A 23,996-nucleotide genomic window follows, 5' to 3' on the forward strand; every position below is an offset into this window, starting at 1 on the left:
GTATAGAAGGAACCTGTCTTAACATAATAAAAGCAATTTATGACAAACCCACAACAAGTATAATACTCAATGGAGAAAAGCTGAAAGCCATCCCACTAAAGACAATGATACCCACTATCAACACTTTTATCCAACATAGTACTGGAAGTCCTAGCCACAGATATCAGACAAACAACATAAATAAAATATATGCAAATTGGAAGAGGAGAGGTAAAATTGTCTCTGTATGCAGATGACATCATGATATACATAGAAAACTCTAAGGACTCCAAACAAAAACTACTCAAACTGATCAATGAATTCAGCAAAGAAGCAGGATACAAGATTAACATTCAGAAATCAGTTGCATTTCTATATACTAACAATGAAATATTAGAAAAGGTGTAAAAACCACAATACCTTTTAAAACCACACCCCCAAAAATTAAACAACTGGGAATAAACCTAACAAAAGAGGTGAAAGACTCATATGCTGAGTACTATAAAACATTAATCAAGGAAATTTAAGAGGATTCAAAGAAATGGAAAGATATTCTATGCTTCTGGGTTGGAAGAATTAATATCATAAAAATGGCCATGCTGCCCAAAGCAGTCTATAGGTTCAATGCAATCCCTATCAAGTTACCCATGACGTATTTCCCAGAACTAGAACAAACTATCCAAAAATTTATATGGAACCATAAAAGACCCAGAATTGCCAAAGCAAACCTGAGGAACAAAAGCCAAGCAGAAGGCATAACTCTCTCAGACTTTAGGCAATATTAAAAAGCCACAGGCATCAAGACAGTGTGGTACTGGTACCAAAACAGACAGACAGACCAATGGAACAGAATAAGGAACCTAGAAATAAACCCAGACACCTACAGTCAATTAATCTTTGACAAAGGAGGCAAGAACACAAAATGGGAAAAAGATAGTCTATTCAGCAGGAATTGCTGGGAAACATGGAAAAACTACATGCAAATCAATGAAACTAGAACACACTCTCACACCATGCACCAAAATAAACTCAAAAAGGCTGAAAGACTTAAATATAAGACAAGACCCCACCAAACTCCTGGAAGAGAATATAGGCAAAACATTCTCTGACATCAACCTTACAAATGTTTTCTTAGGACAGTCTCCAAAAGCAACAGAAATCAAAGCAAAAATGAACCAATGGAACCTAAACAAACTGACAAGGTTTTGCACAGCAAAGGAAACCATATAAAATACAAAAAGACAACATGTGGAATGGGAGAAATAGTTTCTAATGATGCAACTGACAAGGGATTAATCTCTAAAATACACAAGCAACTTATAAGATTCAACAGCAAAAAAAACCCTACACACAAATTGAAACATGGGCAGAAGACCTGAAAAGACATTTCTCCAAAGAAGACATACAGATGGCCAGCAGGCACAAGAAAATGTGCTCAACAACACTAATTATTAGAGGAATGCAAATCAAAAGTCTAATCAGCTACCACCTTACACTAGTCAAAAGTCCAACATTAACAAGTCAATATAAAACAAATGCTGGAGAATACACAGAGAAAAGGAAATTTTCCTTCACTGTTGATGGAAATGTAAAATTTCAGGTCTAGATGTTGCATTTTGCCACATGTTCCAATCTACACTCCAAATGGATGACACAAATATTAAGAATAGATTGTTTTGCTGAGGAACCTCCTCATGGCCCTTTGGATGTCTCTGTTCCTCAGGCTATAGATGAAGGGGTTCAGCATGGGGGTGACCACAGTGTACAACACTGAGGCCACTGCATCCTTCCTGGGAGAATGTGAGACAGCTGAGCTGAGATACACCCCAAGGCCTGTTCCATAAAATAAACAAACACCTGCCAGATGAGAGCCACAAGTGGAGAAGGCTTTATACCTCCCACCTGATGAGGGGATTCTCAGAATGGAGGAAATGATTTTATAGTAAGAGAAAAAGATCCCTGAGACTGGAATCCCACCAAAAATGGCACCAACAAAATACATGATTAAGTTATGGGTGAGAGTGTCAGAACAGGCAAGGTTGAGGAGTAGAGAAGGGTCACAGAAGAAATTAGAAATGTCCACATCCTTGAAGCAGGGAATTTGTATCACAATCCAATTGTGCACCTGGGAGTCCAAAAGGCTGACCAAAAAAGACACCAAAAGTAAGAAGCAACATAGGGGTGGGTTCATGATGACCGTGTAGTGCAGTGGGTGACAGATGGCCACAAACCTGTCATAGGCCATTGCTGTCAGAAGTGTACAATCCATACCCCCCAAAAGAATAAAAACAGACATCTGAATTAAGCAGCCTGTATAGGAGATGACTGTGCTGTGAGTGTGGATGTTCACAATCATCTTGGGGACAGTGGTGGAGATGAAACCCATGTCAACCAAGGACAGGATGGAGAGGAAGAAGTACATGGGGGTGTGGAGGTGGGAGTCGGAGGTGACAGCCAGGATGATGAGCAGGTTCCCCAACATGGTGACCAGGTACATGGACAGGAACAGGACAAAGAGGAAGGGCTGCAGTTCTGGGTCATCTGAGAGTCCCAGGAGGAAGAATTTGGAGACACTTGTTAGATTTCCACTTCTATATAGTTTGGACACCTTTTTTTTTAGAGAAAAGAGGGTCAAAATTAGGGAAATTAGTAGATGGGCATGCAGCACTTTGTTCATGTTTCAGATTCAAGCAATTCACTTCTAAGTTCATATCCCCCCAGGATCTGTAGCAGTATTTCTCAGTGTGACAATTTCTATCTGCTTAGAATTGTTTCCTTACTGGTTGTCATTTATTTGCCTTTTTCTACACACACTTACTTTATAGAAATTTACTAAACAGTAACAGAAGAGAGGGAATATATAAATACATGATCATGGTAATATAGACTACTTATTTAGAAAAAAATACAGAATAAGAAATGCACTATCCCCTCTAAGAATAAAGTAAAGTTCCACATTGAACTAATTACAACAGTTAAATAAAACATTTTTCAAATACATTCTCGATATTTCTTTTATTTACAATATTTGTAAATACTCTCTGAAATGTGGATTTATGTAAACTGCATTCTAAATTAAATTTGAATGTTTGTAATCAGATTTTTTGTGATAGTTATCTTCAGGAGTTGAGTCATTTTTTTATTTTCTGTCTTCCCCCTTTCATGAAATTAATGATTGTTCAAATATCAGGGTTGTGTTTTAAATGTCATTTAATATATTCTTCATAACTCTAGCTCTGCTGGAATTAAAAAATCAACCAGCATCATTTCATTAAGTGCACATAATCATACAGCCTTGATGAAGAAGAAGATCACATTGTTAACAGAGCTTCTCTCAATGATTAAACAATAATGACATTTAAGGAACACTCTCTGAGTTTTTTTATTTTAGATGAAGTTGTTTGTTGCAACTCAATTCAATCTCAGTAAAACATCCCCCACATGGGACCATGCTAATATTTGTACTCTCTTCTGAAGTGGCCTGACAACATTAGTTCACTGGTTTTCCTTTTATCCAGTTTATTAAGGTATGATTGACAAAATTGCATATTTGGGTTATACAACAAGAAGGTTTCTTTAAATTAGATAATATGATAATTTCTCACACAAAGACACATGCTGTATGCTAGACAATCAGGACTCATTCATTTATAACAGAAATTCTATACCCTTTGACCAACAACTCTCCATTTCCCCCAACCCTACCCCTTACAACTACAGTTCTAATTGATGGTTTTATGAATTGGATTTTCTTAGGTTCCACCCCTAAGGAAAAATCACATATTATTTTTCTTTCCATGCCTGATCTATTTTAATAAGCATAATGTCCTCCAGTTACATTCATATTGTCACAAAAGGCAGGATTTCCTTCTTTTTACTGCTGAATAACATTCTATTGTCTCTGTATACACAGCACATTTTCTTTATCCATTTCTGGGTCTGTAGATCAGTTTTTTGCATATTCTTACTATTGTGAAAAATTACAATGAACTTAGGAGTACAGATATCTCTTTGAGGTACTGATTTCTTTTCCTTTGGACATTTTCCCTGCAGTGGTATTGCTGGATGATAGAATAGCTCTATTCCAATCAATAGCAATGTTTTTGTTTTTTGTTTTTTGCTTTTTTATTTTTGCTTTTTAGGGCCACACCCATGGTATATGGAGGTTCCCAGGCTAGGGGTCAAATCAGAGCTGTAGCCTCTGGCCTGCACCAAGGACACAGCAAAGCCAGATCTGAGCTGCATCTGTGACCTACACACAGCTCACAGCAACACCAGATCCTTAACCCACTGAGAGAAGCCAGGGATCAAATATGCATCTTCATGGATACTAGTCATATTTGTTTATGCTGAGCCATGATGGGAACTCCTCAATTAATAACGGTTTTTAATTTTTGAGGAACCTCCATTCTCTTTTCCATAATGGCTGTACCAATATTCACTTCCACCAACCAAGTACTAAGGTTCCCTTTTCTCCACATCCTCAGCAACACTTGCTGTTGTTTGGATTTTTGTTAATAGCCATCACAATAGATATGAAGTGATATTTGATTGAGGTTTTGTCCAGCATTCCTGATATTAGTGATGTTGAATACATCTTCATATACCTGGTAGTCTTGTTTTCCTGATGATAAACCCTCTTACTTACAGTTGAGGGGTTTAACACCGGGGGAGGTCCAACAGCCTGCCTAAGACCCAGGCTTCTCATGTTTAGCTAATAGATTTTTACATCAATCCCTCCAAATAAAGGGACTGCAATTCTATTCTGCTACCTGAAGGTAATTCAGTTTCATTATTTTGGCATGTTGCTCTATGGTTTAATTGAAAAGACATTAAATATAAATAATATAAACACATCTGGGTAGTTTCTATACTATGAAATTATCATAATTAATCCAACCTTAGAGGACGGTAAAAGTTTGAAAAATCCTTAATATTGCTTAGACAACTGGTTTTTAGTTCTGGCTGATCACTATATTTACTGTTGGAGGCTTGTCAGATATGCATGTATACAGACCATAGTGAATCAAAGAAACTAGATGGCGCTTGAAGAATGATGCTAATCATGGCTTTCCTAGACCCCTGGGGGAAAGGGAGTGAGACAGGAAATGTACATCTACAAGTGGCTGCTTGAAAGCAAGTTGCCAAATACTCCAGATGTGGCTGATGGAAAGCCATTGACATTCTTGTTCTCATGACCAGAACCCTAAGGGAGTTGAAGGAAAGGGCGTAATAGCCTAAAGCATAAACAATATAATCTTTCTCTGGAGGGTTAATCTTTTATAGCATCTATGAATACAAAGGGTCTGTGCCTTGCATATCTGTAGCCTTGGTCAGTAACATTGTAAATGACACATGTGATTCTGTATATAGAAGGAAGTAGAAAATAGCAAAAATCTTGACTTGGCTCAGAGGGTTGCTATTGCCTCTCGAAGGCAGTAGCCCCCTGATCCTCACTCTATTTCTTTGTCTCTTCTTTCTTAAATCTGCAGCACAGCTGACTTTGGGACCTGAGTTGATGAGCAGGTCTTGTCAATTTACATATGCTTTTTTTTTCTTTTTTGGCCACGCTGTGGCTTATGGTGTTCACAGGCCAGGCATCAAATCCAAGCCACGGTTGTCACTTATACCATAACTGCGGCAACAACACCACATCCTTAACCCACCTTGCCAGCCAGGGATCAGACTTGCATCCCATCATTCCAGAGACAACACTGTTCTCATTGTGCCAAAGCAGGAACTCCTACATGTGCTTATTTTAAAATACACAAATACCCCAGCCTCAGCCTAGAACCAATATCTGGATCTCTACACATGAGTTTCCTAGTTACCCAAATGTGCAGCTGGGATTGAGAAAAAAATGTCTTCTCAAATATTGCTCAACACTTAGAAAATGCTCCATTAATATTATTTATTGCTCTTATCAATACTCACCTCCTATTTTTTTAAGTTCTATGTAATTTATGTACATTTTATTTAAAAAAATTTTTTATTATAGTTGATTTAGAATGTTCTTTCATGGAGTTCCTGTCATGGCACAGTGGTTAATGAATCTGACTAGGAACCACGAGGTTGCAGGTTCAATCCCTGGCCTTGTTCAGTGGGTTAAGGATCCAGCATTGCTGTGAGCTGTGGTGTAGGTTACAGATGTGGCTCAGATCCCTCATTGCTGTGGTTCTGGTGTAGGCCAGTGGCTACAAGTCTGATTAGACCCTAGCCTGGGAATCTCCATATGCCACGGGGCAGTCTAGAAAAGGCAAAAAGACAAAAACCAAAAAACAAAAAAACCACAATGTTCCTTCAATTTCTGCTGTTCAGCACAGTGACCCAGTCATACATATATGCACATTCTTTTTTTATACTACCTTCCATCATGTTCAAACCTGAGAAATTAGACAGAGTTCCTGTGCTATAGAACCCCATTGCTTATCCATTTCAAATCTTATTTTTTAAATATAAATATTTAACACTATTTGCTTCAGATCTCACATTTTATACAGATTTGAAATAATACCGATAGAATTTGCCTTTTATGGCACCTCAGCTCCATCCCATTCTGAAATCCAGGAGGAGCCTATCGTACCCTCCCAAGGACAAAAGCCTTTCTGTGTCCTCCATTTCCTGTTTGTAGGGAAAATGTTTCAGCCTCCTAGACAGTCCCTGAGATCCAAAGACAGTGACTAATTAGGGGAATAAGGACATCAAGAAAGAAGCAGAAGGTCCCTGAGTCATATTGTGTCTTTCTTTTTGCCCTCACTTCCCTAATCAGTCACTGTTTGAATCACAAAGAAAGACTTGTGGTTGCTATGGGGGAAAGGGAGGGAGCCGGCTGGATGGGGAGTTTGGGGTTGGTAGATGTAAACTATTACATTTAGAATGGATAAGCAATGAGATCCTACTGTACAGCACAGGGAACTAAACCCAGTCTCTTGGGATAGACCATGATGGAGGATAATGAGAAAAAGAATGTATGTATAAGTGTGACTGAATCACTATGCTGCACAGCAGAAATTGACACAACACTATAAATCGACTATCCTCTAATACATTTTTTTAATTAAAAAGAAAGAAACTATAGTTCAGCAATGTGGCCTGAGCCAGGTTCCTACTTGGGTGAAGTACATAACAATCTGATACCTGGCTCTGAGTTCTTCTACAGAACTAGGGCCCCCAAGCAGATGGAGGATACTAATTTCAGGCTGAGTTCCAGTCCCAGACTGGTTCGACTAGAAGATTGATGATTGTTTCCTCATCACAAACCAATCAGAGGGAGGTCACACACCTTGCAGTCCCCACCACCTAAATTTTGCCTATAAAATTTTTCCTTTAAACCCCCTGGGGAGTTCATGATTTTGAGCTAGAGTCACTGGTTATTCTCCTTTCTTTGCCCTGCAATAAACCTTTCTCACCTCCAAATTCAGTCCTTTTGGTGTGTTTGACCTCACTGCATGTCACGTACAAGAGCTTGGGTTCAACATCAAATTCTCTGCATCCTTGTCTCCCTGAAGCAAACAATGTCATTAAGTTGATGGATCTCCTTTCTTTTAATGTTTCCATAACATCAATATTGATTTACATTATCAATAACCAACTTTCTTAAAAGCTTATTTAGGAGTTCCCATTATGGCTCAGCAGTAATGAACCCAAAAACTATTCATGAGATTGAAGGTTCAATCCCTGACCTTGCTCCTGGGTTAAGGGTCCTGTTTTGGCATGAGTTGCACTGAAGACTGCAGATGTGGCTCAGACCCGCATTTCTGTGGCTGTGACATGCCAGCAACTACAGCTATAGCCTTTATTCAAGCCCTAGCCTAGGGACTTCCATATACCTCAGGTGCAGCCCTAAAAAGACAAAGGAAAAAAAAAGCCTGCTTAAACATGATGCTGTTTATGGTGCCTCTAAATATACTTGTCTACCAAAACACTGGGATTAGGTCTTTGTAAAGTACATACTACATGAAATATTTTACTGATGTGCAGTATTACAAAAGGGAATATATCATTTTATTTGGTTGATAAATTTATATATATATATTTTATAAGAATTTGATGAATTATAAATGTGTATTTAAAAGATATTTAGGGAGCTCCCATCATGGTGCAGTGGTTAGTGAATCCAACTAGAAACCATGAGGTTGCGGGTTTGATCCCTGCCTTTGCTCAATGGGTTAAGGATCTGGCATTGCTGTGAGCTGTGGTGTAGGTCACAGAGGCAGCTCGGATCCCACGTTGCTATGGCTCTGGCGTAGGCTGGTGGCTACAGCTCTGATTAGACCCCTAGCCTGGGAACATCCCATATGCTGCGGGAGCAGCCCAAGAAATGGCAAAAAGACAAAAAAAAAAGATATTTAAATGCAATAATATATAAGTTAATATATTTTATTTATATATTAAAAATAGTTGTTTTACATTATATAATGTATATTAATATCATTATTTATGTCATTCTCTTCTTAAAACCAATCCTATGAAAATTCTTGCATCTCTCTCTATATCACACAAATTATAGTTTTTATGGAATGTGTGAGTGGGATTAGGTGCTCAGTTTCTAAATCAGTCCATTTTTATTTTATTAGTGTTAACCATCTATATTTGGTTTGGGCTTTTTTCCTTTTTTTCTTTTTTTTTTTGCCACTTCCATGTCATGCAAAAGTTCCCAGGACAGGAGCCTCACCCAGGTTACAGCAACAACCCAAGCCACAGCAGTGACAATGCCAGTTTCTTAACACACTGTACCACTAGGGAACTCTAATTGCCCATATTTGTCCCAATACAAAGATCATTTTCTATCAATTACATCTCCTTTTATGTATTGTTATCATTTGAAAATACACTTGATGTCTGTTTTGTGATGATCATTTCATGATATCTGCACATGATATTTTCATCTTGCATAGAAAGTCTTCTCAATCCTTGATGTAAAAACTGAAAAATGCATGAGTATTCATAGAAAACCCCGCAATCCAATTGGTAGTCCCTTCATGGCCCCTGTAAAGTGCTGCCTCATTCTCATAATTCACACAGGTAGCCTCACTGAACCAGAAGAGGAGTAGTGAATTCTTTTCCCTTCATTTCACATCAGAGAGCAAAGTAGGCTTGAAAAGATCAACGTATTAGCTACACTGGAGGTGACTGAGAGCTGGTGCAGGGATAAGCAGACCATGGTTTGAGTCCCGGGTTTTCACTCCCCATATGTGGAGTCTGTGTAAATCTCTCCTCATCTCTGGGCTTTTCTTCCTTCTTGGAGGTGGAGAGTCTACTCCCACATTTAGACTATGTACAGAACCTAAGGGAAGCCTGGAACTTGATGAATATTTGCTTATATTTTATAAAGAATTCCAATCATTATTGCCATGGCATGGTTAGCAATGAAATACAACCTGAAATATTTAATGACATTTTAAGGATTATATGGCAGAGTGACTGAAGCCTTTCTGGTTTTGTTTCAGGGCACTGGAGCATGGATGATATGAAATCCTAAAACGAGCCTCAGCCCATGTATTAAGACCTACAATCCACTTTTTTTGACTCTTGTTCCCCCATGTTTATGAAAATCTGTGATGTTTTTTCAATCATTGAAAGCTGCAGATGTTATTAAATGGAAAATAATAGGTACCATAGAAAACCCATGACATAAACATATACAAGCACAATTTTATATTGTCTCTGGTCTCAATGGGACAGTCCTGAAAAGGATGAAAACACTGGCAGAAATGGTTCACTGTGCTGAAGCCAAGTTGCCCACATTTTGTTTCTATGGAAAAAAATGGAAGATTTTATTCAATACTTAACTGGATTTTTTTTAATTCTTGTGTGAACAAGTTATAGGCTCTGAGAAATCATAAACAAATGAGCCTCAGTCATTTCCCTTCATATATCAATAAGGTACTTGTAGAAACAAAAAAGAAAATATCCTGTCAGGGATGTAGGAGAAACATAACATCAGGTCACCAGTTATTCAAGTCAAATGGCATGAAAATGAGCCTTATTGGTACCCAACCCCATGACAGGCCCATAAATTCTGAGAGTTGTTGGAGCAAGGAATAGGGCCTTTATTCAGAAATCTAGCAGACCGAGAAAATGGTAGAGTGGTGTGGCCACAAACCATCTTGCCTCAGTGAGAATTCAGGCTCCTTTTATAGAGAGGAAAGGGAGAGGGAGGAGCCAATGGTCATTCACTAACTGTCACCTCTTCGGGGGAAGGGCTCACTGAAACACTGACTGGTGGCTGAGCAGGACCACTAAATGTTGCTCACTTAAAGCAGATTTCTCCTTTGATTTTTTAAAATTAATTTATTCTTAATTTATTCATAATTTATTTTTAGTGATAATTTATTATCATTAGTAACAAAATATCTAAAATTTATTTTGTTGTTTTGTATACATTCATCTCACAGTTATAGATAGCATAGAAGGCATCTATTATTTATTCTGTCCTCATTCACAGAAGTTGTATCACCAAGTAGTAATCACAGTTGACAATCTCAAGCTCAGGTGTACTAAGAACTTGTCCTCAAATACACTCATAAGTGTAGCAAACAGGATTCAAAATGAACTTGTCAGTCTCAAAGTCCCCTACACTAAAATTCACTCTTTCCAGACATTATGAAAGTTTTAAGCAGAGATATTGAGATCTAACCACCTATGTGTCTGAAGTACATTTTTAAACTCTTTTCAGTATCCTAGGTAGGAGTCAACCCTCAGGCTCTGATTTTATGTCTCCTTATGTGATTGAATATGCTGAATAAAAGTATGGAGGAGAAAGTGGAGCGCTGAAATGAAAAACAGAAACAAAATCAAAGGAGAAGCAATGCCAAGTAGTTATGTTGTGAGCCACATGGGAATATAATATACAGCACAAATGAACATTTCCACAGAAAAGAAAATCATGGACCTGGAGAATAGACTTGTGGCCGACCCCGGGGAGAGGGAGGGAGTGGGAGGTATCAGGAGTTTGGGGTTATCACATACAACTTGGAATGCATTTACAATGAGATCCTGCTGAGTAGCATTGAGAACTATGTCTAGATACTTATATTGTAACAGAACAAAGGTGGAAAAAAATGTATACATGTAAGTGTATTTTGGCCCCCATGCTGTACATTGGAAAAAATAAATTCATTAATTTTAAAAAATCAAAGGAGAAATCTGCTTTAAATTATCATTTTTTTTTCTTTTTACTGCTGCATCTGTGGCATATGGAAGTTCCTGGGCCAGGGGTCAAATCAGAGCTGCAGCTGCCAGCCTATGATATAGCCACAGCAGTGCCAGATCTGAGCTGCCTCTGGACATTCACTGCTGCTTGTAGCAATGCCGGATCCTTGACACACCAAGTGGGGCCAGGGATTGAACCCACATCTCCACAAAGACATCGGGTCCTTAACCCACTGAGCCACAATAGAACTCCAAATCATCCTTCTTCTTAATTTATTCTTAATTTGTTCTTAATTCTTTCTGTGACTTTGACTGTGGTCTCAGCCACCCTTCCTACAGTTGGAAGAGAAAGTGCTATATACTTCCCTCCACTGTGTCCTGCAAAAAACTCCCAAAGGAAGACAATAGTGAAGAGCAAGTCTCTGGCTCTGATTTTATGTCTCCTTATGTGACAGGAAGGTGACAGGACATTTGGGTTCGTGGGGGAAGACTGCCCAGATGCCCTGTGTGTAGAGTCAGTCTGCACAGAATGACTGGCTTCAACCTTTCTAACTCATGACCTGGCATAAATTAGATAAAACGCTATGAACTTTCCCTTAATATAGTAATGATAACAATGTGTGCTCTTATAATCTGGGAGAGTTATGTACATGAAATCAAACAAGAGACAGAAGACACATATTTCAGAGCTTGGCATTAGGGAGCTTTCAACAAGAGTGCATGATGTTATGGTTAATGTCTTCCTCATCCTCATCATTGCTTTCATGAGCATTTGAAGTGCTAAGGAGGAAGTTTAGAGATGCCTGTGCTGCTACAGTTGGGGAGATGCCAGCCAGAGCCAGAACCAGTGAGAGTGGATGTGGAACTCTGAATGAGTTTTCACACTCCATCTAGAGCCAAGAACATAAACTTTAGAGGCTCTGACTGAAAATGCTGTATATTATTGCCCCTCATGTATCTAACCCAACCGCCGTGTTTGTCCTCTTAAGGAGGAAATCATGCTTCCAGCCATCCCTCCATCAGTCACTCTCATCCCTCAGCACTTACTGGGCTGGGCTGCATCTCTTCTGGACCATGACCAAGGAGCACAGAGTCACTGCCCATCTCTTGCCTGGTGTATGATCAAGTCTCAGGGTCCCTCAGGGTTCCTTCCCCTGGCAGGAAGGCAGATTCAGGCTGGAACCTTCTGACACAGGTTTCTACAAAGGATGTGGACATAAATATGGAGCCATATCTTTAGAACTAGGAACTAAAAGGCTAGAGGCACTGGCCAATTATTTACAATGATATGTCCTTAGGGCTCAGTGCTCAAACCTTATTATTAGCCCATTGGCCCATGTGGTCCTAGTCTCTGGAGACTTGCTAGTATTGACGGAAGAAGAAAAGAGAAAAATGAAATACTTGGAATGTTCTCCTCTCCTCAGGAGGAAGTTCAACTGTACTCCTTGTTTCTTACTTCCAAGTTGTAAGATCTTCAACATAAAGTTCTATCTTTTCTTCGTTTAATCACTCACTGTGTGATTTTAACATCTGTAAATCCATTGTGTTAAGCATGAAATCTATATAGCCTTAGATCTTCTATACCAAGGATGTGATGCTCTTTCCATTTTCTCATTTGTCTCTAAGGATAACTTATTTTCATTACCTTAGCCTTGCTTTCTTTGGCATTTTATGTGATGTGATGGAGACTTTCTGGCTGTTTTTCATTATTGTTGAAGTGATTAATTGACATATTTGAAACTATTGATTTTCACTTGTTATTTGGTAACTGACATGTATTTAAATATTTCAGAAGTCCTCCAGAAGGTTGCAGCTAAGTTTTCACCCCAGGCCTTTGGGCATCTCAGGTTTGATTAGTAGAGAACCACATTCAAGCTCACTCATGGGGCTGTGGGTAGGATTCAAATGTACACAGAATGTCATCCAGAGAACTCCCATGGTTCCTTGACATGTGTCCCCTAATGGGACAGCTCAATACATGGAAGTTAGGTTCTGTAATTCGGAGCACCTGAGAGGCAGCAAGAAGAAAGAAAGATTTTTAAAACTTTGTCCCAGAAGTGACTTCCCAACATCTTCCACATTCTCACTGTTGGAAGGGAGTCACTATGTCTGTCTTATGCTCAATGGATGGGAATTACACAAGGACATGAAAACTAGGAGTTAGCGTTATTGGGAGAATTTTATATACTGCCCACCATATCTTCCCCTTACTCCATAAGGACTTTGTGCTCCAGGCACATCAAGATTCAGGTTCTGACCATCTGCTTTCCAAGATGCTCTCAAATTCATTGCACACCATGATCTCATCAAAGATTCCCTGGAGACAGGCTAGCAATGGGTAGACGTACCCCTCCACTGGATACCCCTACAGACCTCACTCTACTGCTTCTGGTCATACAGTCTCGAGTAGACCTTCTTGTTTCTGAGACAATAGGAGAGCCTCTCCCCACATCAGGCTAATCGGTAGCCATCCCAATGACAAATTTAACAAATGCCCAGGTTTCTGTTTTCTGCTAGTTAGAGAAGTATCAAGCCACTCCAGAATATATTCCTTTGCACTTCTTCAAGTGCTTAACTCTTGGCTATTTGACCAAAATATGATTTTGACTTACCCTTTCTTCCTTTTGGAAGATAGCAGTGCAGTGCAATTTTCCTAATAATATATACACTAGCTTCCTGACTTAGAGATATCTCTGTTGAGGATTTCAGCTCTTGGTTTATATTCAAGTGACATGAGAAAACTTTAATATATACCAAATTAAATTGGATATGGAAGAATAGATATTATTTACTGTGTGGGGATAAGTGATGGAAGGTATATTTAGGGACAAGCACATGGCCTACATGCAGAGGTGGCTATTAGAGGGAGAGACAGGGTTTTGATGCATTTAAAATAATTGGTCCATAGCAAAGAGAAGTAGAATGTGAAGTCTACATGTTTAGTTTTTCAACATATGCTCCACAGATATTGAGATTAGATTGTTTGGCCAAGGAACCTCCTCACGGCCCTTTTGATATCTCTGCTTTGATGTTCTGCAGACTGTAGATGAAAGGGTTCAGCATGGGGTTGACCACAGTGTATAACACGGAGGCCACTGCATCCTTCCTGGGAGAATGTGAGATGGCTGAACTGAGGTACACCCCAAGGCCTGTTCCATAAAATAAGCAAACACCTGCCAGGTGAGACCCGCAGGTGGAGAAGGTTTTGTACCTCCCACCTGATGAGGGGACTCTCAGAATGGAGGAAAGAATTTTACAGTAAGAGAAAAAGATTGCTGAAAAAGGAATAGCAGCAAAAATGGCACCAACAAAATATGCGATAATGGTATTGATGAGGGTATCAGAACAGGCTAGCTTGAGGAGTAGAGAAGGATCACAGAAGAAATTAGAAATTTCCACATCCTTGAAGCAGGTAATTCGTAACACAATCCAATTGTGCACCTGGGAGTCCAAAAGGCTGATGAAAAAAGACACTAAAACTAAGAAGCAACAGAAGCATGGGTTCATGATGACCACGTAGTGCAGTGGGTGACTGATGGCCACAAACCTGTCATAGGCCATCAGAGACAGAAGCATATCATCCATACTTCCAAAAATGATGAAAATAGACATCTGTGTCAGGCATCCTGCATAGGAGATGACTCTGCTGTGAGTTTGGATGTCCAAAATCATTTTGGGGACAGTGGTGGAGACGAAACCCATGTCAGCCAAGGACAGGTTGGAGAGGAAGAAGTACATGGGGGTGTGAAGGTGGAAGTCAGAGACAACAGCCAGCATGAGGAGCACGTTCCCCAACATGGTGACCAGGTACATGGACAGGAACAGGACAAAGAGGAAGGGATGCAGGTCTGGATCCTCTGAGAAGCCCAGGAGGAAGAATTCTGAGGCACTTGTTAGATTTCCAGGTCTATGTCTTGGACACCTTTTTTAAAAGAAAAGACAGGTTAGTAGGTGGAAAGTATTGTATTTGGGGGATGGATAAGCAATGAGGTCCTGCTGTATAGCACAGGGAACTATATCCAATCACTTGTGATGGAACATGATAGAAAATATTATAAGAAAAATAATATATATATATACATATATATGTATGTATATATGTATAACCAGGTCATTTTGCTATAGAGCAGAAATTTACATAACATTGTAAATCAACTACCACAAAAAAAATTCAAGAAAAGAGGGTTGGGAAAAAAGGAAATAAAAAGCTCGGCACCCAGCACTGGCACACAGTGCATATTCTGGATGCAAGCAATTCATGTGTAAGGTCATACACCTTAGTACCTTCAGCAGTATTTCTCAGTGTGACACATTCTACTGGTTTAGATCTGATTCCTCAATGGTTTTGATTTTTCACCTCTTTCTATACACACTGGTTTTGTAGAAACTAGAGTAGACAGCAACAGAGGAGCAAGAATATTAGAGCTATAAATGGTGGCATCACAGTAAATACAGCCTACATCTTTACATAAAAAAGTATAGAACAAGAAACATCCTTCCTCCTTTAGGAAAAAATATAATTTGAATTTTAAATAATAAATCATACTTTATTCAAATACAACTTTAGCAATTGCCTTCACTTAAAATTTTATAAACACACTGTAAGAGGTAGAGCTGTGTCATCTGGATTCTAAATTAAAGTTGAATATATTTTTATATGATAGTTATATTCATGAGTTTTATCCTTCTTCAGTTGTCTGTCTTCCCTCCTTCATAAAATAAGTGATTATGCAAATAGTCAGAGTTGTCTTTTTAAAGTTATTTATTATCTTTGGATCTTTGGCTTTGAGATGCTTCCAATTTGGGTAAATAGGGGTAGGGTAAGTACATAAAATTGTACTGCCTTGATGACTAAGAAGAAGGCATTGGTGTATAGAGCATCTGTCCATGATTAAACAATGAAATTCATGGAGTTTCCACTGTGGCTCAGGGGGTTAAGGACCTGATGTTGTCTCCATGAGGATGTGAGTTCCATCACTGGCCTTACTCAGTGGATTAAGGACCCCACATTGCCACAAGCTGCAGTGTAGGTCACAGCTGTGGCTTGGATCTGGTGTTGTTGTGGCTGTGGCATAGGTCACAGCTGTGGCTCCAATTCAACCCCTTGCCTGGGAACTTCCATATGACACAGGGGAGACTGTAAAAGAAAAAAAATACAAAAAAGAAATTTAAGAAAAACTCTTAATGTGTTTCATTTTATACAATATGATTTGCATCGACTCCATATAATCTTAGTGAAATATCTGGTGTGAGGCTTTGCTTTATGGACTCTATCCTGTAGTAGTCTGATAACACTCTTTCCTCGGTTTTCCCTTTTTTTTCCAGTTTATTGAAATATGGTTGGGAAAACTGCATATGTTTAAGTTGTAAAATGTAAAGTTTTTCAAAGTGGTGATTGAATACACATATACAGTTGAATTATTACCACAATCAAGTTAATTAGCATATCTGCCACCTCACATGATTACTACCACTAGATGAGAACAATTAAGTAGATCTCCTCTCGGATTTTTTAGTATACAGTAAAATGCTATTAACTATAATCACCATGCTGTGTATCAGATCCTCAATATACAACTGAAACATATTCATCTTATAACTGAAAGTACCTTTTGACCAAAATTGACATTTTAATGTCTGCACTCCCCCACCCTTACCCCTTCCTTACAACTTTGGTTCTATTCTCTGGTTCTATAAGTTTGATTTTCTTAGATTCCACACACTGGTGAGATCATACATTTTTGTCCTTGTTTCTGATGTAAATCAATTAGCATAAAGTGTTCCAGATACAGCCATGTTGTCAGAAATGGCAGGACTTCTTTCTTTTTACGGACTGAATAATATTCCACAGTATATGTGTGTGTATATAACTTCCTTATTATGTAAGGGAAGAAAACATCTCATTCAAGGTATATGTTTATATATTTTAATATAAATTTTAAAAACATATTTAACATATATTTAAAATGTAAGGGGACTTCCTGTGTGGCTCACAACATAACTACTTGGTGTTGCTTCTGCAGTGACTGTGGCTCAAGCCCTAGCCTGGGAACTTCCATATGCTGCAGGTGCAGCCAGAATAAAAATAAAAAATAAATACATAAAAATAAAATAAAATGTAAGGATACAAAATGTAAAATATTTTAATTATATTGAATGTTAATTTTATATGATTTATATTATTATTTATGTCAGTTTCTTCTTACAATAATCTTATGAAAACTCTAACACCTCTCTCCACACAAGTATGAATCTGTATATATATATGATTTGGGATAAGTTCAATTTTCTATCAATCAGTGTGTGTTCAGTTTTACTAATATTAATTGCCTATATTTATCTCAATATAAAAATCAACTATATCCTCTGTTCTTAAGGTATCATTTGAAAATATCCTTGAATTCTGTCTTGTGATAATCATTCCATGATATCTCTATAAGATATGTGCATCTTGTATGGAAAATCCTTTCAAACTTAGATTTCAATGCTGGGCTGAATGTAAGTATTCCCAGAAAACCCTATAATCCACCATGATGGTGCCATTATGGCCCCTGTAAACTACTGCCTCTTTCCTGTAATTCACAAGGGGTCTCACTGAACCATAAGAGGATAAATCAATCCTTCTACATTCATTTCAAAATTAGGACCAAAGTAGTTTAGAAAAAAGATTCTAATTAGCTACACTGGAGGTGACTGAGAGCTGGTGCAGGAAGAAACACATCAACATTTGAGTCCTGGGTCTTTCATCCCCTCTATGAAGAGTGTGCATAAATCTCTCCTCCTCTCTAGGATTCTTTTCCTTCTTGGAAATGGGGAGTCTAATGCTCACCTCTACGCTGTGTATGGTATCTAAGGGAATTTTGGAACAAAATAAATGTTTGGTCATTTTTAATAAAGAATTTCAATCATTATTGGGATAGTGAGTTTAGTAATGAAATACAATCTTAAATATTTAGTAATGTTTTGTGGATTATATAGCAGACAGGTCAAAACCTTTCCTGTCTTAGGGCACGGGGGCATGGATGACATGAAATCCTAAAATGTTTCTCAGCTCAGGCAGTAAGATGCATTATCCTCTTATTTTCTGACCACTCCCCCCCACACTAGTTATAGAAATCTCTACAATGGCTCTTGCTATTAAGTGAAAAATAATAGGTCCCATGGAAAATTTATGACCTCACCACAAAGAAGCTTTATTTGATTTTGTGTCTAGTTCTGTATAACTTTCCTGAATAGAAACACAATGGCATGAATGGGCCACTGTTTAGAAGCTCTATTGCCAACACCTTCTCTCTATAAAAAATAGAAGCGTTTTTTTTTTTTCCTATACTTATCTGGTAATTTTTTATTCTCAATGCCTCATTTGTGCCAATAAATTATAGGGTCTGGAAAATCAAAAATGAATGGGACTCAGTCATTTCTCTTCACATGTGAAGAATGTATTTGTAGAAACAAAAACGAAATGTCCTATCAGGGCTGTAGGGAAACCATAACATCAGGTTACCAGGTGTTTAAGTCAAATGACATGAGAATTAACCTTACCATTGGTAACAAAATATCTAAAATTTATTTTTCCTTCCTTTATGCATCCATCATATATGCACTGCATAAAGAGCATCCATTGCTTATTTCATCCTAATTCAGTGGATTTATATTGACTAGGAATCACTCAGCTGAAAATCCTAAGTCTCAGAGAAACTAAAAAATTGCCCCATAACACACTAACAATAAATGATGAACACAGAATTCAAATATAAGTTGCCAGTCTGGGTCCCACGCACAAAGTTTCACTGTTTCCAGACATTCTGAATGTTTTAAGCAGTGTGACAGGGGTCTAAGCACAGACGTATCTGAAGTATGTTTTTTAAATGTTCAATGTTTAAGAACATTACTTAACTTTAGTTTATTTTTTATTTTTAAAAATTTTTGTTTATTTATTTATTTTGGGAGGATAACACCAGATCTGAGCCGTGTCTGTGACCTACACCACAGCTCATGGCAATGCCGTGTCCCTGGACCACTAAGCGAGGCCAGGGATAGAACCCGAATCCTCACTACTAGTCAGATTTGTTTCTGCTGAGCCACGATAGGAACTCCCAAAATTTAGTTGTTAAAATAAGTACATCATTGTTTATTTTTTCTTTTTACAGACACACCTGCAGCATATGGAAGTTCCCAGGCAAGGAATCTAATCAGAACTGCAGCTGCCAGACCGTCATCACAGCCACAGCAATGCTGGGTCTGAGCTGCATCTGCAACTTACACCTACAGCTTGCGGCAACCCTGGATCCCTAACCCACTGAGCAAGGCCAGGCATTGAACCTGTATCCTCATGGACAGTATATCTGGTTCATAACCCCCTGAGCCACAATAGGAATTCCCTAAATTGAGTACATTGTTTCAAATGGGGTTCAGTGTTTGTTTGGACTCTGAGACTTTATGTCTCCCTTTTTGATTGAGTAGGCTGAGTATAAAATGGGGGAGACACTGGACAGTTGAAACATAATGCAGGAGTAGGGTCAAGATGAGATCTGCCCTGATTTATCCTATGATCTCAGCCACACTTCCTATAGTCCATGCAGAAAGTGCTAGGTTCTGTCCTCCAGGGTGACCTCCTGAAAACTCCAAAGGAAAGGGCATAGTAATCAGAGAGTCTCTAGCTGGCATGACAGGGAAGTGACATGATGTTTGGGTTGGGGGGAAGTGACAAGATGTTTGGCCTGTCCAGGTTCTCTGTGTCTGGAGTCAGTCTGCCCAGAATGACTGGCTTCAAACCTGGGTTCAATCCTTTCTAACACATGACCTGGCACAAGTTACATCAAATCCTGTGCTCCTTTCCTCTTAGTAAAATAAAAATGAAGTTCCCATTGTGGCTCTGCCAGTTAAGGACCTGACATAGTCTCTGTGAGGATGTGGTTTGATCTCTGGCCTCACTCAGTGGGTTAAGGATCCAGCATTGCCACAGACTGGAGCATAGGTTGCAGATGTGGCTCGGATCTAGTGTTGCTGTGTCTGTGGTATAGATCTGCAGCTGCAGCTCTGATTCAACCCCCAGCCCAGGGGCTTCTATATGCTGCAGGTACAGCTGTAAAATAAATAAATAAAAGAAAATATATAGTTTGAGAACAGTTATGTGCAGTGAAAGCAAACAAGATTCATAAAATATACCTCTGAGCTTGGCACTTAGGAAGCCCTCAACAACAGTAGATGATGTTATTATAGTTAACATCATCCTCATCATTGCTTTCATGATCCCTTGAAATGCTTAGGGAGAAGTTTAGGGAGACCCCTTTGCTGCTATGTTTGGGGAAGTACTAGCCAGAGCCAGTGGGATGGAAGCAGACCTCAGAATGGGAGCACTCACACCTGCCAGAAATAATAATATAATTGTCCTAGGTCTTGGAACTGAAATTTTGTATATTGCTGTCCTGGTTTCTGTCTATCTCAGCTTGCTGAGGAGGAAATCATGCTCCTAACCATCCCTCCATCAATCACTCTCTCCCCTCAGCACTTACTGGGCTGGGCTGCATCTCAGCTGGACCATGACCAAGGAGTACAGATTCACTGCCCTCTCCTGTGTGGTGTGGGCTGAAGTCTCATGGTCCCTCCTCAGGACTGGCAGGAAGACAGACTCTGGCTGGGACCTTCTGGTGCAGGTGCCCATGAAGGGAGGAGACAACAGGTGTGGAGCCACACTGTTAAAACTGGGAAACTAATGGGTGTGAAGCTCTGGCCAGATATTTACAATGGTGTGACCTTAAGGCTTAAGGCACGAAGCTCATAATTAGCCAATTGGTCCATGTTGCATCATTCTCTGGACTTTCTAATATTAATGGAAGAGAAAAAAGAAAAAAAGTGAATGTCCTTGGGAGGTTCGGAGTCCTTCCTCTCCTCAGAAGGAAATTCAATTCTATGCCTTAGCTTTTACTTCCAAGTTATGATCTTAACATAAAATTCAAATCTTTTTTGCCAGTGTAACCCCTCAGTGGTGATTTGATAACTGTAACTCTATTGTGTCAAGCTTGAGATCTATGCAGCTTTAGGTTTTCTATACCAGAATGTGATACTATTTTTATTGTCTCAGTTAATTATGTGTCTCTAAAGATAACTTCTTTTCTTTTTTTGGCCATGCCCACAGTGTGAAGAAGTTCCAGGGCCAGGGATTGAACCCGTGCTGCAGTTGCAACCTGAGCCATAACAGTGGCAACGCAGACTCCTTAACCAAGTATACCACCAGGGAACTAAGGGTGACTTCTTATTTTCCTTTCCTTAGCCCTTACTTGAGTTGGCATTTGATATGATGGAGATTTACAGGGATTTTGCTGTTTTGAATGCATCTTCAGTTCTAACGGTTTTCCCTAATTGAATTATGCTGGCATATGAGAAAATGATTGACTTTTACATATTCACTTGGTAAATGACATTTTATTTCACTATCTCAGAGGGCCTTCCAGAAAGTTGTGATCAAGGTGTCTGCTCAAGCCTTGACTGGTAGGGACCCACTTCTGAAACTGTCTCCATGCCCCGAGTCCTTCTGCTTTCAAATAAAAGCCTTTTCCCTTTAGCTTCCCAGGCATCCCCTCAGTCTCAAAAGGCTGACTCAAGAGTTACTGTTTAGGACTTAATGTAATAGCTAAAAACTAGATAAAACAGTCTCTTTGATGTTATGTCCTGCCTTCAGCCATGAACGTACTCCAAGTGGGTTTTCACAAATGATTTCTTCCTTGCTTAATGCTTTCTTTTACTAAGGGTTACTTTATAGTGAGGATTATGTTGGAAGGCAGCTATGCTCACCACTATACCACCAACATTACTTAGTGAGAGTTATATTGAACCTGGTGTTTTCCTTACCTTTGAAACACTCCCTGTAACACCCCCTTCCTTTGGGAACAATCTTCACTGAAGAGAGAAGGTCAGGGTGCAATAATCCCAGAGACCATCAGAAATTGTCACCAGACCACCTGACTCTGGCCTTGATGACTTTGAAATGATCTCTGAAATGAGAAGAATGCAGGCATCCCAATCCTTATCAACAGCCCTGTTTTTTGTTTTTTGGATTTTTTGTTTTTGGTTTTTTTTTGAGCTACACCATAAAATCGCTTTCTCTCTCCTCTCAAGGGAGGACACAGTTTTGAGGGCCTTAGCCTGCTGTGGCCTCCATTGCCTGGAAAAGCAATAAAGGTTTTCACCCAAAACTCTATCTCTGAGACTTAACTGGTGACCATGTACAAAAACTGGTTGCTACTCCACTTCCAAGGTCTCTCACAAGGCTGCTAGGAGGATTCACATGTTCACAGGCTATTGTCCAGAGAATTCGCACATCTCATTGACACATGAGCCTCCTGGTAAGGCAGTTGGGGGTCCATGATGGTGAGCAACTGAGAGAGTGAGAGAGAAGCAGCAAGAATAAAGCCAGATTTCTTTTCACTCTGTTCCCTGAAGTGACTTCCCAATATTTCTTCCAGATCATCATTGTTGGAAGGGAGTCACTATATCCAGCTCACACTTAATGACAGGAAAATATACAAGGCATGAAAACCAGGAGTTGGGATCTGAAAGAGCATCTCACATAGTGCCCACCACACAGGTCTCATCTGCTATAAGAACTTTGTGCTCCAAGCACTTGGAGTCTCAAGTCAAGTGCATCTGCTTTTCAGCATAGGCACAAATTCACCTAACCACTATCCATGTTCTCCACACAAATTCCCTGGAGACACAACAGCAAATAGGCAGACCTTCCTCTCCATTTGAAACTGACAACACATATGACTTTAACACAGCCATTGCACAGGGTGGGACTTGAACACACGTGCCAGGATTTGAACCCATCCTAAACCCAGATAGGGGCATGATCTCAAGGGGTTTAAATGAGATTTACTTACCTGGTATCTGGACTTACTGAGGTTCAAGTTCTTTGTGCCCCAGCCCAGAAGGAATTCAGTGAGAGACAAAGTGACAGGCAAGAAATAGATTTATTAAGATAAGATGCTTGTGAGAGATGCAAGCAGGTAGGCAAGAAAGCTCTGCCCCAAGGATTAGGTGGGCTGCATTTTTATAATTCAAGGGGAGTGGGGAGTGGAAAAAGACCACCTCTTCCTCTTTCTTCAAGTACTAGCTTCTCCTTCATAGCCAGTAAGAGAATATTTGATCATATAAGGTCAAACTAGTACTGTCAAGGTGCTTATTCAAATCAGCAGAAGGGTGGTCCTTCAACTCCTGACCTTGGTCCTAAGGGTAATGACCTGAGGCATATCTCCTGCTTTTACTTGTGGTAAGCATGCTTCATTCTGCTGACTTTCTTGAGTGATTAGTAATTTACAGTGATCTCTCAAAGTTCCCTAGTTTTCCCTCTCCATCAGTCGTCCCCTTTTGGGACATCTGCAACTACTGTGTAATTAACCTAGTCATTTCACTAGTTTCTAGTGAATAAATTATCCCTATCACAATGAGTACTTCTTCAGACTTCACTCTACTGCTCTGGTTGTACAGTGTCAAGTAGACCCCCTGGTTTCTGATGAACTTGAGAGCCCCATCCATCAACATCAGGGTGCCATTCCATGGACAAATTGAACAAATATCCCCAGTGTTTCTGATTTTTGCTAACTAGAGAAGAATCAACTCACTTCATAGTAGATTTCCTTTAGATGTCTCTGTATCCTCAGCTCTCGAAGACTTTTTTATTTTGTCTTTTTAGGGCCACATCCATGGCATATGGAAGTTCCCAGGCTACAGTTCCAATCAGAGATGTAGCTTCCAGCCTAGGCCACAGCCACAGCAGTGCTGGATCTGAGCTGCATCTGAGACCTACACCACATCACATGGCAATGCCAGATCCTTAAGCCACTGAGTGAGGCCAGGGATCA

At 39.4% G+C, this 23,996-nt stretch overlaps 1 protein-coding gene and 1 pseudogene across 1 annotated transcript; both read right to left on the reverse strand.

Moving 5' to 3' along the window:
• Positions 1-1,639: 1,639 nt before the first annotated feature.
• LOC110258463 (olfactory receptor 7E178-like) lies at positions 1,640-2,586 on the reverse strand. Its single transcript, XM_085015279.1, has one exon. The coding sequence runs from the start codon at positions 2,474-2,476 to the stop codon at positions 1,640-1,642; it is 837 nt and encodes a 278-aa protein (XP_084871405.1). The 5' UTR covers positions 2,477-2,586.
• Positions 2,587-14,107: 11,521 nt separating this feature from the next.
• Positions 14,108-16,868, reverse strand: LOC146405488 (olfactory receptor 7E24-like; annotated as a pseudogene).
• Between the last annotated feature and the right edge of the window lie 7,128 nt (positions 16,869-23,996).

Source organism: Sus scrofa, chromosome 2 (genome assembly GCF_054392235.1).
Source record: "Sus scrofa isolate SSC_HxYL_T2T_F1_AM1 chromosome 2, Sscrofa_HxYL_maternal_Yorkshire_Landrace_v2.0, whole genome shotgun sequence".
Lineage (NCBI taxonomy): Eukaryota > Metazoa > Chordata > Mammalia > Artiodactyla > Suidae > Sus > Sus scrofa.

What these genes read in the sequence shown, in the direction of transcription:
- LOC110258463 (XM_085015279.1), bottom strand. Translation starts at nt 2,476, where the DNA reads ATGTACCTGGTCACCATGTTGGGGAACCTGCTCATCATCCTGGCTGTC.